The sequence below is a fragment of the Fundulus heteroclitus genome, chromosome 22, assembly GCF_011125445.2.
Source record: "Fundulus heteroclitus isolate FHET01 chromosome 22, MU-UCD_Fhet_4.1, whole genome shotgun sequence".
NCBI lineage: Eukaryota > Metazoa > Chordata > Actinopteri > Cyprinodontiformes > Fundulidae > Fundulus > Fundulus heteroclitus.
Genome location: NC_046382.1, coordinates 9,530,375 through 9,547,046, shown reverse-complemented (window position 1 = coordinate 9,547,046; position 16,672 = coordinate 9,530,375). Strand labels below are relative to the sequence as shown.

Genomic DNA, 16,672 nt, shown 5'->3' with positions numbered 1-16,672 from the left:
TAGGATTGACAGAAATGTTTGTATCCTTAAACATTCATGTTCTGTTGCGGATGCCCGCTGTGCCTCTCATAAGATTTTTTTAATCCTTTAATAATAAAGGATTAAAAAAATCATTTTGTTGCAGAACATGTCATTTTGTCTCGCCTGGCCTCCCGGGTTACAGAAAAAAACACCCGCTGTGCCAACCTAACACTCTGGGAATGATCGGTAACGCGCACGCTGATGTGTGCGGTGCGCCTTCGGGTGGTTTATCTCCCAGATGAGCAGCTGGGCCAACACATACCAGAGAAGAACACACCAACCAAGGTCAGAGCGTAACTGTCCCAGGCCCTTCACCTTTGTCTGAAACAACAGGAGGCAATCTGGAGAGAACACATTCAGACACATCTAAACCCGTCCCTCGTATAAGAGACACTCTTGGGCTCAAGTGCCCCCTGTTGAGCAGATGAGAGAAAAGTCCCAGAGCAAGATAATTTAAGAATGATTACAGTTAGCTTTTTTAAATCGTCATCAGACTAAAAATCTGTCTACTGGTACAGTATCATTTTCCAAACTCATTTTAATCCTAAACCCCCAGATCACCCTGCCGAACTACACTCCTAATGTAATTATATTCAGCACATTTCTATATTGCCCATGGCTTTACCCCCCCCCCCCCCCCACACACACACACACACACACACACACCCTTCCAATGTTCAGCTCAGGATATGGATTCAGTGCAGCATCAATGACTGTTTGCCTCAGGAGGGGAGCAGTGCTTATTCCAGCAGACAGAGCAGAGAGATCACATGAATATCAGATCCCAGCGGAGCTGTAGCTTTGGCTGCTGTTTAAAGTCTGATCAATGAAAGAAACATGACCCCTGTCTATTTGTTGTGGGAGACGACGACAAGCTGTTTCTGGGAGAGAGAGAGAGAGAGAAAAAAAACTGCACACTTTGTGCAATCCAGGGAACGGAGGATATGTAGAAAACGCGTCAATGCAGATACGATGTCATTTGTAGGTAATTTACAGGGCCGTTAGGCGTATGATTTAACGACCGCGTTTAGCACCTGAGCAAATTGTCGGAGCGACGCGAGCGGCAGAACGCAACAGAAGCGCTCCGGATTCGGGCGTGCTGACTGTGGAGATCTGACTGCTGCTGCAGGCGAGGGCCACCTTCAATGTCCAAAGCTATTAGTGATTCCTGTACAACTGGAGTGCTGCTCCAGGGTACCCATTTCCTTGCATTAATGTTCTACCTTGCGCCACAGCAAATCAAAGGCTTATTGTAATGCCTCGGCCCATATCTCATGTTTCCCCAACAACAGAGGCTGGTGGCAATCAAAAACATTGAATGTAAAAAAAAAAAAACATTTTCTGTACGTTTTAAAACAATAGTTTATTAGTAAGAACAAGAAGAATATCAAACAAGAAAGTCGGGCAAAAGTTTGTCTGTTTCTCTAACTCTTATTCAACGCGATTCGACTAGCTAAACGCCTCCAGCACAGAAAGAAATAACTTAACCCTGAAGGTTCTCTTTACACCTCTGCCTGTAATTACAGTTTCTTTTGCCTTCTTTGTGTAAATATAGAACTGCTTTGCTGAAACGGGATCACAAAAGTAATCAATAAGACGTTCCTCAAAGGATTTTCTTAATGTGTGTGTAAAGTGCTGCTTTTGTGTTGTTGGTTGTTGTTTTGTTTCTTTTGTCCTCAAGTAGTGACTCAACAGAGTCTAGTTTGGGGATGTAGGTTCCTTATTGCCAGTTGAAGGTGCGCTTCACCATCCTGAAGAAGTTCTGGTTGTGTTCCCGCAGGTAGGAGCGAAGCTGCTGCAGGACGGTGCCGTTGACGGACGGGTGGGGGCGTCCCTTGGACTCGTGCAGACACCGTTCCCGTCCGTCGCTTCGGATGCAGTAAAACCCTTTGGTCTGGTTGAAGTAGAAGTTGGAGGCCACTATCCGCGGAGGCAGGTTGAGGAAGCGCTCCACCTTCTGGAGCTCCGGCAGGGGGTCGTGGATCAGAGCGTCCCCGTTTACGATGTGCATCTGCTCCAGGGGGAAGTGCCTCAGCCAGTTGCGCATGTGCACGTCGTACAGGCTCCTCTGAATGGCCTTGTAGCGCACGTTCAGGGCGCCGTTGCGCACCAGCAGGTTTTCGATGGCCTGCACCGGCTTGTGGTTCTCCAGCCGGTTGAAGTACACCTGGGTGTAGTCGGAGATCACCCGCTCGGCCGGGTCTCGCAAGATCAGCAGCAGTTTTATGGAGGAGTTCATGGAGCAGATGCGCTCCGGCGCCAGGGCCGACGTGAAGTAACCCGGAGTTTTCTCTATGGTGATCTGGTGGGGGTAAGAGTAGGGCATGAGGTCGCGGTACCATTCGAGCCCCTTGGCGTAGTTCTCATCCCAGTCAAAGAAGTGCACCTCTGTGGCGGCCGCAGCCACCTCAGGGTGTATGTCGAGCATCTCCAACAGTGCCCTGGTGCCCCCTTTCCGTACCCCAATAATTATGCTATGTGGGGTCCGTTTGCTCGTTCCTGGGGGTGGGGATGAGGTCGCCTCCTCAGAGGCATTGGCTGGTAGAACTGAACCGAGGTCTCTGGCGTCCGGGGCTGTACTAAAGCCTGCCTGAGCAAGCTCGGATGGGGCAGCGTATGTCTGGAGAACCAGCAGAAGCAATGATACCATAAAGGAAGCCATAGGGACGGACTGACGAATGGAGGCCGACACACGAAGAGGAGAACTAGACAGCGGTTTAGCTGTGGGCGAGATGTCTCTGTCGGAGCGCGGCGGGAGCAGGAGCAGTTAGAAACGCAGACTTTCCCCGCTTTTGAATTTCAACCGGAGGAGGAAAAATCATTGGCAGTCCGCAGTACATCTGTGGAAAAAGGAACAAAGACAGAAAAGAGGGAGAAAAGGCTTTCAGAATTCAGGCATATGAAGCAGAAAGAATGTCTTTATTATACTGAAATGGCACTTTCCTCATTCCCCTGAAAAAGCAATCCTGCCTTAAATACAATCCATGTCTATCATAAGTGCCGCGTCTCAAAAGGATAATCTCACATTGTCGGTCTTTTACTCTCTTCTCAGTCGCCTCCACCTACCCCCCCCCCCCCCACCCCAACCCCCTTCCCACCTTCCCATCTGCTTTTGCTCCTCACTCTATGAAGTCACTCTCAATTGATACTGTAATTTCTCTGGGTGAAAAACACTTAGCCAGACAGCTCATCAGACAACAATGTGTCTGAGATATGCAAGTGTAGCTGAAGGCCAAAAGGAAAGTTTCCACAGCGAGGTGACTTTGATTTCCTATTCATGTCGAGAGGGATCAATAGCAAGGCAATGAAATTCAGCAAACAGGGAGGGGGGAGGATTTGGGGTGGGGGGGGGTGTTAAATATGAATTCCAATGATGCTCAGGAGCTCGTGAAAACCTTGGGAAAAATGTAATCTGTCTACTTGGCTTTTAGAGTTCAGATATATTTCTACAGGGCTTCTTAAACGAGTCGTAATTCACCTTTTTTGCCTATCATAGGCACCCGTAAAATGGGTTTCCTCCACATGGCCAAAGAAGAAATAATCGACGGATGGAAATTTACTCTGTGTACTGATGAAAACAGCCATCGGAAGAACAAGCAAAGTAAATACCACAAATGTCAAGGCATTATTTAAAAAACAAAAACAAAAGTCATCAGATATGTTGGGGTGGAAAACCAGCTGAGAGAGTTTCTGCTTGCACTGTGCCAGACAAAACAACTGGGCCCAGCTATTCAAACAGCTAGCTTCCACAGCAAAGGTCACAGTAAGGTAAGCTTTTCTTCCTGGGAACACGTTGCACACACAATTTTTTTTTTATCTCGGATGCATTCACCAAACAGACTGTGCGCCTTTCCCCAAAATGCTCGCCCCCAAATTGCTTACAAATCCTTAAAACGCATTTTCAAAATGGGCCAGCTCAGGTGGAAATAATGTGAAATTTGACAGGCATTTTGGATATTGTGAGGTACTTTCTGGTGCTTCTGCCGATGGCATCCAGCATGGTGTTTAGGGGGGAAGAGTGGGGGGTGAAATTGTGCATTACCAAAAGTAATTTCTGCGTTTTTATTTTCTATTTGGTTGTTTTCAAGCACAATATTCAGGATTGGTTTTATTAAAAGCAAATAAATATGCAAATCACAATGGTAAACATGCAAAAAAAGCACAATAATCTTATTCTAATGCTTTTCAGCCTATATTTAGGAACATTAATTGGAGGATTTTATGTCACTGGCGACCTTCATTAAACAGCAAGTTGACAGGAAAGAGGCTGGAGAGAGAAAGGAGACGCATGGAGCAGATGATCTGAGATTGGGAATTGAACCCAGGACAGCTGCATGGAGGGCTATAGCCTCAACACAAAGTGAATGCACTGGTGTTTGTATTGGGACATGAATTTTGCTTTATCGAAATCTTCTTACAGTTAGTATATTCTACATGTTCAATATTGATCTTAAAACTTCAGCCAGGGACTCAAATTCCAAATTAGAGTAAAAAGAATCAATGTAGTCTTTGTGCCGAACTTTAGACGCATAGTTAAATGTAACTGTATTGTCAATGGTGGATAAAGTCTAAATAAATGAACACATTTCTAAATTTCTGATGGCAGGACAGAAAAGGTACTGAGAAATAATTGATTTTTACCCAAACCACTCACTTGCCACGGTGGGTAAAGGAGTTAAAAATGATCCACAAGCTCACAGAAAAGACGATACCAGCTACTGACTGTGTGAAACCAGTAAATGGATGAATTGTTATGGCTATCTAAGTATGTGCAGTTCTTTATTCACCCTCCAATTCAACACAAGCCAGGTTTTGTTTGCTCATTTGATCAACCCCAGCCATCTTTTCAGACACATTTACTCTCTAGATTTCATTTCAACCTTTCCCTTTTCAGTCATATTTTCACACTATTTAGACAAATATCAATGTCATCTTTAAGCCTCTTCAACAAAACGTTTGCGTGGGGGTAGGTAAATGATTTAATTTCCTTAATTACCTTTTTAACCTATACTTAAAAAAAAGCAGTATTACACCCACACAGAAAGTTTTCACTAAAATAAAGAAACAATAACTCAATTGTTAAATTAAATTATTCTACTCAGGAGCATAACATTACAGTTCTCCTTTAACATTAGGCTGACATTTCGATATATATATATATATATATATATATATATATATATATATATATATATATATATATATATATATATATATATATCTATATATATGTATATATATATATATATATATATATATATATATATATATATATATATATATATATATATATATATATATATATTAGGGCTGGGCAAGTTAACGCGTTAATTTCGCGTTAACTCATTAGACTATTAACGGCGATATTTTCTTTAACGCGCGTTAACGCATGTTGGTCACATGCTTTTATTTTGTGAAGGTCTGTTGCTGCGGTGTAGGGGTTTGAATCAGAACAGTAGCTGGCGATAATGCGCCAATAACCTCGCTGTCAGCCCAGCCTCAGATTCAAAGAGGAAGAAAGGTGCTGGCCGGAAAAAAAACACAGCTGACATGCGGAAGGCGGTGTTTCCCGCAGGTACCGCGAGCGAGCTTAGGCGGGGCGAGGCGGTGAGTTGGCGGCCGGAACAAGTTTTGTGCGGAGCGGAGCGGGGGGGGGGGGGGGGGGGGGGGTCTGTATCGACGCCGTCGGTGAAGTCGCTTCTCGTTTCAAAGTATCCATGTATTTTTGCCTGTTTTCCCCCTGCCATTCACTATATGCGCGCGAGAAAGCAACAACAAAAAACCGCGTGTCAACGTCAAATAAACGCAGCATGGAATATGACAGAAACAAGTTAGTTGTAACCACTGCCAAGTTAAACTTTGGTATTGAACATAAAATGGTAATGCTGCTCCCTGCTGTTACCTCAGAAATTGCCTGTTTTTGGTAGATTTTTTCCCCATAAAGAGAATTCCCTGTCAGTGGCAATAAGCTTTAATTTATTATTATTGCTATTTTTTGTTTTACATGTTTAAGTTGAGCTTTACACTAAATATGTGTTACTGATAAGTGCTACAAATGTTACAACACTTTTGTTCATATGGCAGCAGAACATTAAAATAAAAGTGCTCTTTACACTACTTTTGAATTCATTCTTGGAGTTTGTAAATACAATGCGATTAATCGCGATTAATCGCGATTAATCAGTGCGATTAATCGCGATTAAATATTTTAATCGTTGCCCAGCCCTAATATATATATATATATATATATATATATATATATATATATATATATATCCCCCTCATCACAATAGGGTTATAACTACACTTGAAAGATGTGACAAGTAAATGATCTGGAAGACAAAGTTTGCTAGGATGACCCCAGGAGAGTGAAGAGTCAGATATGTCACGGGCTTATGAGTGCGACGAATCACCTGAAAACTCTACGTAAAGTTCATCCTTCTTGCCAATGTGACCTGCAAGCTAACAAGGTGTAGCATCAGGTTTGCCGCTGATAACTTTCAGGTTATGTCGGGTACATTAGTCATTGTCCTCCCATGACTGATGCCTTGAGTACTTAAAATGAATTCTCACTGAAGCTTCAAAGTCCCAGAGACGGCAAGCAGGGCGGCTCTCACTGCATCTGTCTGCGAATTACATTAAAAGAGAATCAGCATTTCGTGAAGTACGCACGATACACTTTTGCTGAAATCTGCGGACTTATGTTGCCTTTTATTGACCCTTGTGTAATTATAAATTCTCCGCTTGCAGAAAACCCTGCCTTGTGAGCATTTTAGTCACAGTAGCCGTTCCTCTAATTAAGCTTCTGTGATGATTTTTGCTGCCAAACGTGCGCTGTGCATCGCCGCGTTATCACCGCTGGCCTTTCCCTCACCTTACAGAGTCTCTCATCCATACAGAGGTGATGACACGCGGCCCTCGCTTCACACCTTAATTGTTGGCTGGAGAGTGAGATGGCTCTGCATGCAGAAGAGCCGACATGCCCTATAGGGCCCGGTGTTGTGCAAGGAGGCACTTATGTGCTGTGACAGGTGCGCCTGCCTGTCAGCATTTCGCTGGCAGAGAGCTGCCAAGTCCAATGGCTGCGGCCAGGCAGGCAGACGAGCTTTCTGTCCCATCCAATATCCCCCAACCTGCTCCTTTCCCTGCACAACGCCACCTGGAAGGAGCTGCTGTCTCACATTCGTGGGTCTTATGGCTTTATTCGGTCTTTGACGAATACCGTTGTGGCTTTTCGTTTGACAAACGGCGGCCATGTTATCTGGCAGCCGACCTAACCAGGACCGTGTCCATCGAACGGCGTTAGAGCCGCGGAATGCTGCACAGCTCGGGTTGGCAGGGAAGAAATATGGCCCCACTGTGTCTTGTGACCAGGATACGGCATCAGCTTGTTGTGGCTCAGTGCAGCTGCACAGAAAGACACTTTAGATTTCAATCTCAGCTCCAGGCACTTTTTATGCTGGTGGGGTTTACATGTTTTACTCGTACTTGTCCTTGCACTCTTGAGGTACACCATCATAATCCTACTGAGGGATGCGTGTGTGTGTGTGTGTGTGTGTGTGTGGGGGGGGGGGGGGGGGGGGGGGGGTAGGAAAAATAAACTTCCATAAAATGTGGTTTCAGTGATATGCGTTGTTTTATAAAACGTACCTTTCGAAGCTGCAATGATCCTGAATTTTGGCTCAAACTGATTTCCTCGGATGAAGATTAAAGGAAATAAATTCACTCTAAGGCTGTGGTGGACACAGCTAACCAATAAGTTCGCTTCACAAACTCATATCCTGCTAAGAAAAATATTAGCTTCGCTACTGTTAAACCGATGATAAATAAGGAGATTTGAGGAGGCTAACGCTAGCCGCTAACGGCTAACCAGTGGCTTTCAGCCTGTGCCACACGTCTTCAGAGAAAATACGCTGCATGCACACACATGACACATTTCAAATATCTGAATGAATCTCAAAAAAGGGTTTTATTGTGAAAACCAGGATGTGCATTTCTGATGATGCTGAGAGTGAACGAATAAAGAGGTCCACACACCTCTGTTTGTCTGGGAGTGACAGGCGCTAGGACCCTGACAGAACATTGGCACTTATATTCACACTATCTTTGGTCCGCTCAAGCTCAGCCATCACTAGCCATGTTTCTATCCAATTAGCATGCAAATTTGGAGGACACTTTTCAAAAGTCGCAAAAAAAATGCAAATGTTTCCATCTACTGGTTTGTAGCAAATTAACCAGGCTACGCAAAGCCTAATGTCATCGGAAGTTGACGTTACGTATGGCTCTAATAAACAGGAAGCAGAAGTAGCAAACCAGCAAGGAGGACAACTTTTAAAAAAATAAAGGAGAGGTTTTCAGGAGTGTGTTGCTATCGGGCAAGTTGTAATCGTTCTGTCATGCCAACTAGTATTGGCAATATTGCAGAGACGTGTGTGTGTGGTATGGGAATATCCGTTATGGCAAATCCAAAAACCACCTCAAGTGAGTATGGAAAGATTTAGTTTTTGCTAAATTGAGGGAGTTATTTACATTTTTGCCATTTCAATCAATCATTTGTCATGTAATACTTCAAAATGTGCATAAAAAACATTGATGGAAACCCGACTACTGAGAGATATAGAGGTCTCAATGCAACCTCACCGGGAGGTACAACTTAGGCCTGACTATGCAAACATATTTTGGTACACGCATTTGTCTCATTAGCCGATCGTAAGTGCAATTTAAATCTGCCAAGACAGGAGTAAACATTTGCATTTTGCCAGAGGCATTCATTTGTGCAAAGGAATCAACGAAGGCATGCTTTTCCCGTGTTCATAATTGTTTGGTATTATTCCGACACGGTCACAATCAACTTATCACGATGATACAATTGGTAGCCTCTGTAAACCAATTTTGTGCAGAAATGCTCATGTTCAGCTGTGAAAGCAGTGTCAAAAGCTAACAATGATTAAAACACCTGAAAATAAGGTTACAAAACATAATTTTAAAATATCCAAACTATCCCTTTAAGTACAACTCGAGTACTCATCTCTGGGATAGGCTCTTCTGTTGGGCAGCTATCCAATGAAACGATTTTACTCCCTCATGTATCCTAAATTAGAGTTAGTCTTATGTTCTTGTTTTTTTTTTATTTATTTGAAAAATGGTTGAAATATTTTAATTACACTGGGACCGAGAGTGCCAGGCAGCAGGGATCCCACTTACCCCGACGCAATCTTTACACACATTAGTCCAGTAAGAGTCTACATGAACCCAGGATGCTTTCCCGCTGTTCCTATGTGGGATATCATCCATCCTCTGTTGGACACTGACGAACGGACACTAAAGTCAGCGAAATGCTCGTTCACTGAGATGCAAAAAATCAAACTCATAGATCCCCGCTTGACCACCAGCATACACAAGGGGTCTACTTGCCGACCACTACTTAGGCTTTAAAGTTGTCAGTGGAGCCGCAGTGTTTCCCGCAGCCTGAGCAGACAGCCAGTCTTTATATCATGCCTGGCTAAAAGAAAGGCAGCAGAGGTTCCAGACGCCGCGGGAAGCCATGCTCCCTCTAATTAACCCAAACAACCCCACCCCCCCACCCCCTCTATACATCGCCAGAACTATTCCTCATTCGTATTCAGCACCCCAGAAAATTAACTGTGGCTGGCAGCAGGTACCGTAAGAAGAGGCTGAGTTCTCTCTTTTTTTTTTAATAACTACTCATTAGAGATGTTAGTGCAACATAATTATTATTCCAATAATGCTTGATTGCAAAGAGCATCTTTATTAAATAGGTTCAAAGAAGGGATTCATAAATATCAATCAAACAAATTCACTTAATACATTTAGTTAATCAATAATGAGAGACTTTTAATTTTCCTGGTGTCAAATCTCCAAGAGTTATAGGACATTAATAAATAGTGCTAGCTGGGGATGGCTTTGTTTTCATCACGGCTGAATAAAAATGTAATCATAAGCAAAACCCACGGCAATTCTTTTTTTTTTCTCTTTGCAGCTCCTGCATCTGTTGTGTTGTTAGTTGTTTGTGATTCACTGTTCTAAAGCATTAAGGTCGGCTTCTGTTGGACGATCTAACCCTCCTTCCAAATAACTTGTCTCTTGGGACAAAAAAAAAAGAAAAAGTACAAAAACCTTCATCCTGCACATTTCCCCTCTTCTCCAAATTCCTTTGCGCTGTTTCTTTCTCACACTGGCCGGCGAGGGGGGGGGGGGGGGGGGGAGTACAGTAGATTTTCCACCTACACACATCCAGCTGAAGCTCTCCCACATATAGGACTGCTTTTAAATTATGGATGAATATTGGTTCACAGTGGGATTCCTGGCTCATTTTAACAGGTTATTTAACAGGTTATTTTATATTTACAACAAACTAAATGTTTAGCTAATCAATGATGACAAGGATAACTTTTTCTCTTCCTCTCCCCACCTTAAAGACTGAGGGGTCTCTTTGTGCTAAAAATAGCAGGGGAGTCACATTTGTATTAAAAATAAGCCATGGTTCTATAAAACCAGTGGAACCTTGCTGTATACCTTGGTTTATACATGAAGCATTCAATACTTTGTGTCAGTGTGTTCAGGGGTGCAGCTGTATGAATAACTTGAGCATAATTAAAAGTTATAAGTCTTCTCCCATTTGCATAATATGTTTTACATAACACACCATGTGAACCCTTCAGTTGATTGGCAACTGCTGATGAGTCCTAGAACTACTCTCCTCTGGGGCCACCTGGTGGAAAGAATATCTGACACATAGTTCAGCTCCGTTCAACATTGTCGAATAGATTAGCAGCTACTGGAATAACTAAGACAAACACTGTTAATATCTACAGACATTGATAATACTGTAAGTATTAACACTGTTAATACTTATAGACACAGACAGACACGGTTTTAGTTTTCTCCTAAAAGGTTAAAAATGTGTTCAGTTAAAATCAGGGATTACTTATAGTCTTCTGAGATGACGTAAACATGGCACACCATCCGTTCGTCCATCCATCCATCCGTCCTTCCATCTATCCATCCATCCATCCGTCCATCCATCCATCCATCCATCCATCCATCCATCCATCCGTCCGTCTATCCGTCCGTTCATTCATGTGTTCATCCATCCATCCACACACCAAATCCTACATTTACACACCATCCGTCTCTCCGTCCGTCCATCCATCCATCCGTCCATCCGTCCATCTATCCCTCCGTCCGTCCATCCATCCGTCCGTCCATCTGTTCATCCATCAATTCACACACCACCCGTCCCTCCGTCGGTCCATCCATCCATCCAGCCATCCATCCATTCATCCATCCATCCATCCTGCCATCTGTTCATACACCATCCATCTGTCCATCCGTCCGTCCATCCATCCATCCATCCATCCATCCATCCATCCATCCATCCATCCATCCATCCATCCATCCATCCATCCATCTGTTCATACACCATCCGTCCGTCCATCCGTCAACCAACCCATCCATTCATCTATCCAGCGTTTCCACTTATCTGAGATTGAGATGCAGGGGCTACAGGTCCAGGAGTGGGACCCAGACACCGCTCTTCAGTTCATTCTGGTGGATTTCAGTTTTTCTCCAAGGTTTGCCCTTTATTTAGCTCCATCCATCCATCCATCCATCCATTCATCTATCCATCCATCCATCCATCCTAAGCATCTCCCTTACTAAATGGTGAATGGTAAATGGCCTGTACTTGCATACCTCCTTATCAAAGCACTTCACACAACATTCACCCATTCACTCTCACATTCACACGCTGATGATGGTGAGCAGCATTGTAGCCACAGCTGCCCTGTTGCTGATGGACAGAAGCGGGGCTGCCCTACAAACACCGCCATAAGGCCTTCTGACCTCTGCCACCAGGCAAAGCGGGTGAAGAGTCTTCCCAACAGACACAATGACTGAGACGGTCAGAGCGTGTGCTCGAACCGGCAACCCGCCAATCACAGAACGCCCTATTCCTGCACAACCGTCGCCTCAAGAAAAGCAGCCCCACAGCATGATGCCGTCTACACCATCTTTCATGGTAGAGATGCTGTGTTCAGGAAGATAAGCCAAGCATTTTCAAGATGCACTGTAAATAATTGCTGTCTAATAGACAGATTCACCTTTTGGATCTTTTCTAAAGGCTGCTTGTCTTCCTTTTGGTCCTTCTTCCTTTCCCCTATTTCTTGCCGTTTTGGTTTCTTGCTTGTTTTGTTTTTGCGAGTTTTAGAAAAAGAACCAACCATGTTGTTGAATACTGCAGCTCTTTATAGATGTGTCGTCCAGCAAATTGTATTTATCTCGCAGCTCGACTCTTCTTCTTATCTTATCACACAGACTTCTGTGTATGGAGGCAATTAAGATGCTAAAGTTCTAGCTCACTTGCTCCCTTCCTTGGCCGAACGCATGCGACTGGAATCCACAATCTACTTAAAGATGAACTATTGGTGCAAACATCTCCTTCTCAAACGGTAACCTAGAGAAAGGGGGGGGGGGGAATCAATTCTGCTTTGTTTTCATTAGAAATTACAGAGCAGCAGTGTTGCAAAGCAATATTTGGCTATTTGTGGAGCGCATGAGTAAGACAATGACCTAAGTCACGCCCACGTGTCAGCAAAGGCATTCATTACCGGGTGTAATGTGTCATTTCTCCCGGTGCACCCAGAAACAAGCTGCTTCAGGCACTAATTACAGCGGCTTAACGGCGGCGGTTCAAACTTTCTCTGCGTAGTTATCTTTTCAGCCACGTTTGTGGCTGCAGACCGCTTCACTGTGCAGGGAAGGCTATTCCTCTTTACCGCTCCTTCTGCCCACTGCCATCTGTGCACACATCACGCATGAGCCACTCAACTCCGTGCGCTTCCTAAACAAATATATGTTTATGCGGCATTAGTAAAAATTTGAATAAACAAACCAACAAACAACACGGCTTGGGATGAGGTAACGTTTATTTTTTTTCCTTTTTTTTTTTTTTTTTTTCTGATTCAAACACAAAACGGATGAGTCAAACCGAGATGCCGAGAGGTGTGAATCTCCCCATGGCAACAACCCTGCAGCTACCTAGCTTAAACGCATCATCGTTCACTTGCTAGCAGCCATGGTTACCCTGCGGCTGGGACTCCCCCTGTTTCAGCTATGACATTTGTCACTGCTCGCACACATATTTTCGAGCATCAGCTGATATTGTCTGGATTCCCCCCCTGAAGGCTTTTCTTTTCAGATAACACGGGCCGGGCTGCCTGTGCTCTCGGATGAGTGGAGGAGACCAAATCGCTCAGAAATGTGCTCCTCGGTCTATCAGAAACAACAGACTATGAGAGGGGATTCAATCAGAGAGCGGCCTGATGAGCCTTATTCAACCTGCCACTTCTGATAAAGCGCCCACGCCGTCCGCTGCATCGGGACCCACTCGGTGCAACGGCCTGCTCATCGCCGCAGATAAAGCTAATTCCGCCTTGCCAATTTAGTGATAGTGTAAATCTTATCGCGCGTCTCCCATCGTGCCCTCCCTGGCTTGCACAATGAGTCTGATCTTTCCCATGTAAAGTAATTACTCCGCCGTCTATCCACAACTGGGAGCGCGGTGAAATGCAGCCGTAATCAAAACAAATGCACTAACTTTGCCCCGCGTCTCGTGGCGGGTCTCAAGTTATTCCACCGCGTTTCTCCGGTCTCGCAGGCATCCTGAACACTGCAGTCTGCGCATGCATTATGGATGAATTGCTTTATGAAATAAAAAGCAGGGCATCTTGTAATGAACTGCCAGGGTAGTGTTAATCTTTGATGAGGCCGACGTGTAAATAGTTTCATGACTATTGGAAGGCCTGCTGACTGAGACGTTACAGGCATGAGACGTTTTGAGACAAACACAATGTTTTAGAGAGAATGCGGCGCCGCGAGAAGTTTATACACGAGTCGTAACAGGCATGAGTGCGAGATTATTTTTGGCTTTCTAAAGATGCATTTGAGCCGATCTTTTTTTTCAGGTTGGAATTACTCTACAACCAAAAAATTTAAATATTTAAAACACATAATATTTAAATAGAAGCAATTAATTAAGCTTCTGTTATGGGTTTGGCAGGACATTTGACAATTGTTCTTGTTGGAATTTTAATTAGTGATTTGCTGACACAGAGTCAACTTTTAAGCGCTGTCCCAACATTTTGAAATAACTAAGTTTGGGGCTTTAGGAAAATCGTTCCACACACCTCATCTGTTCCAAAGTCAGTTCGACGGTGCCTTTGGGATCGTCGTCCTGTTGCAACATTTAATAGTCTCCCAGTTTTACCGTTTAGCTGTTGATTTGAGGAGAAGCTAAAAAATACGGATGTCACTTTGTGCATTGAGACAGAGTCGCTGGCAGGGAAACAGCCCCACAGCATGATACTGCCGCCTGGTTTCTCACAGCTTGCTGTGAAGTTGATATTAAAGCATTCTTGTGTTATTATTCCGGCATATGAATAAAAGAAATGTATAATGTTTTTATTATCCACCGTTTAGTGACTAATCATTTCACCGTGGAAAACCAATGGGCAAATTGACGATTTAAAATCCATAAATGCTGATATTCATGAACAATATGAGCAATGTGTCTGTCGTCAGTACTGTGCTGATATTTTATTTAATGTTTGAGCCCATCAGAAGCTGCAGACAGAGAGAGATACCACCTTTGCTTTGAATTATGCCCAAGCTCTCCACCAATGCGATCGCGTAATACATACTAACTAAGGTGTGCAAACAGCACAAGTGTGTGCTCAGGTTTCTAGGCATTAACTCAGACATCTTTTGTTCATTCCCCTAAACTACAGCTGGTGTCTGCATGCAATCATAAATAACTCGGGGATCCTTTTACACTCTGGCACATAAACATCCGATTGGAAGGAATGAAGCTCAGATCTGCCAGGTTTCTTTTTTTTTTCTTGTTTTTAATCCTAACAAATGTGTATTCAACACCGCAGAACTCCAGGTTTAGTCTTCGGACCTTCTGTCATGTACCGTCGCCTGCCAAGCGCTGAGCTGATTCAACACAAGGAAGCAGTTTGCGAGCAGGTAATAATGTATTTAACTCAAAAGCACCGTCCACAGGAGCGTGCCGTGTTTGCATTAGAGGTCGGCGGGTTAAGAAGCTGGAGGAAAGCAAAGTGTTGGAGCAACAAGGGGGAATTACTAGCAAACACTGAATAAAGACACGTCCGCTGGCTCCTGTGACCATACCTCTGCTCGGGCTTCGCATTTGCCAGACTGGCCAGCGATTAACATGACTTGACTTCTAAATCAGAAGCAGAGGTAAGGTAATCCTTTCTTTTTTTTTTTTTTTTTTCAGTGCATGTCCGTGATGAATCAGTCAAGCATAACTGTGAGATATGCAGATGAGGGCCGGCTCGGACTAACAGTGGCAGCTGTACATTTCTGGATGTGGTTTTCTCCCAGCTCTTGACCTTGGACGGGAACTTTCACAGTATCAAGCTACCTCATCTGCATAAGTAATTCAAGTTGTCGCCTTGCATGCTGGTCATTGATTGTAACGCAATCAGGGGGATCAGAGACTGTGGTGACTCAGTCCTTTATGTGTGCTATGTTGGAAACTGGAAAAAGTCATTGTTTTAATCTATATCAGTCTGTAACAGACAGAGAAGCAGGTCATGAAAGTGCATTTAATATTTTCTCTTGTTCCCGGTGGATATTAGATATCGGTAAATAAAAAGTTTGGAGGGAGCTTTTTGAAGTAATGCTTCACAAGTGTGAAAAAAAAAGCCTCTCTGCAGCAATTTTTCCAGACCACGAGTAAGGCAACGCTATGCTCAAAAACCATTTGTGCTGATTTGTGTTTCTGCACGTCATAAACGATAAAAACGTCCAAAGTGGAAAAAAGCATTTATTTAGCTAAAGTAAATTGGAAAAGGATATTCAGTTTGCTGTTCCGCGTGTCTCTCTTGCTCTCTGCAGGACCTGCTTTGTTCTTCTCTGACTCCGTTTCTGACAAAAACACCACATGGAGGGCTGGAGCGGGAGAGTGATAGACAGATTAAGACCTCCTGTGCAGTGATGTGGGTGCTGCGCTGGCCTGCTGCGTTGAAGAAAAGAGCTGAGCCTAAAGTAAAGCTCCTGTTTTACGGGTTTGTACAAACAACGCCTCCCACAGAGGACCGAAACAGAATGAGATTAGGACAAACAACACGGTAGTAATGAAAATATACATTCCTAGGACTGAGGTGTTGCTTCCCTAGAACTGAGATGTTACTTTACACAACTTTCCTGAACCTTACCAGGTACTTTCTGGGGCTGACCAATTGCTGTTATGGTAGTTAGCAAGTAGTTTCTCACAGATTTTCCAAAAATAGCAGTAGAGACAAATTCAATAATGCTCTGATGAGACTCGTTTGTCAAATTAAAAGTATATTTTGAAAATAACCTTTAGGCAGGTATTAAACATGCTTTTCATTTAGTCTAAATTCTGTATTAAAAATCTATTTTTTAATTGCTTTGATGTAATTATTAAAATCTTTAATGTTTTGTTTCCGTTGGCTGTACGCAGAAAATCCTCATTTTCAAAAGAAAGAAAGACTTTAAACCATCCGTCTGTGTCTAATCCATATAATGTGTCTCATTTGCTGAACTGAGTGACAGAAATAAAATAACTTTATTATTTCAT

At 43.5% G+C, this 16,672-nt stretch overlaps 1 protein-coding gene across 1 annotated transcript in view; it reads right to left on the bottom strand.

Annotated features, from left to right (window-relative positions):
• Positions 1-1,657: 1,657 nt before the first annotated feature.
• Positions 1,658-16,672, bottom strand: part of hs3st1l1 (heparan sulfate (glucosamine) 3-O-sulfotransferase 1-like1) — a 40,704-nt gene continuing 25,689 nt past the window's right edge. Inside the window, exon 2 of the mRNA XM_012862390.3 lies at positions 1,658-2,861. Coding sequence (XP_012717844.2) covers positions 1,742-2,683 — 942 coding nt within the window. The 5' untranslated portion in view covers positions 2,684-2,861 and the 3' untranslated portion in view covers positions 1,658-1,741. The remainder of the gene's footprint in view (positions 2,862-16,672) is intronic.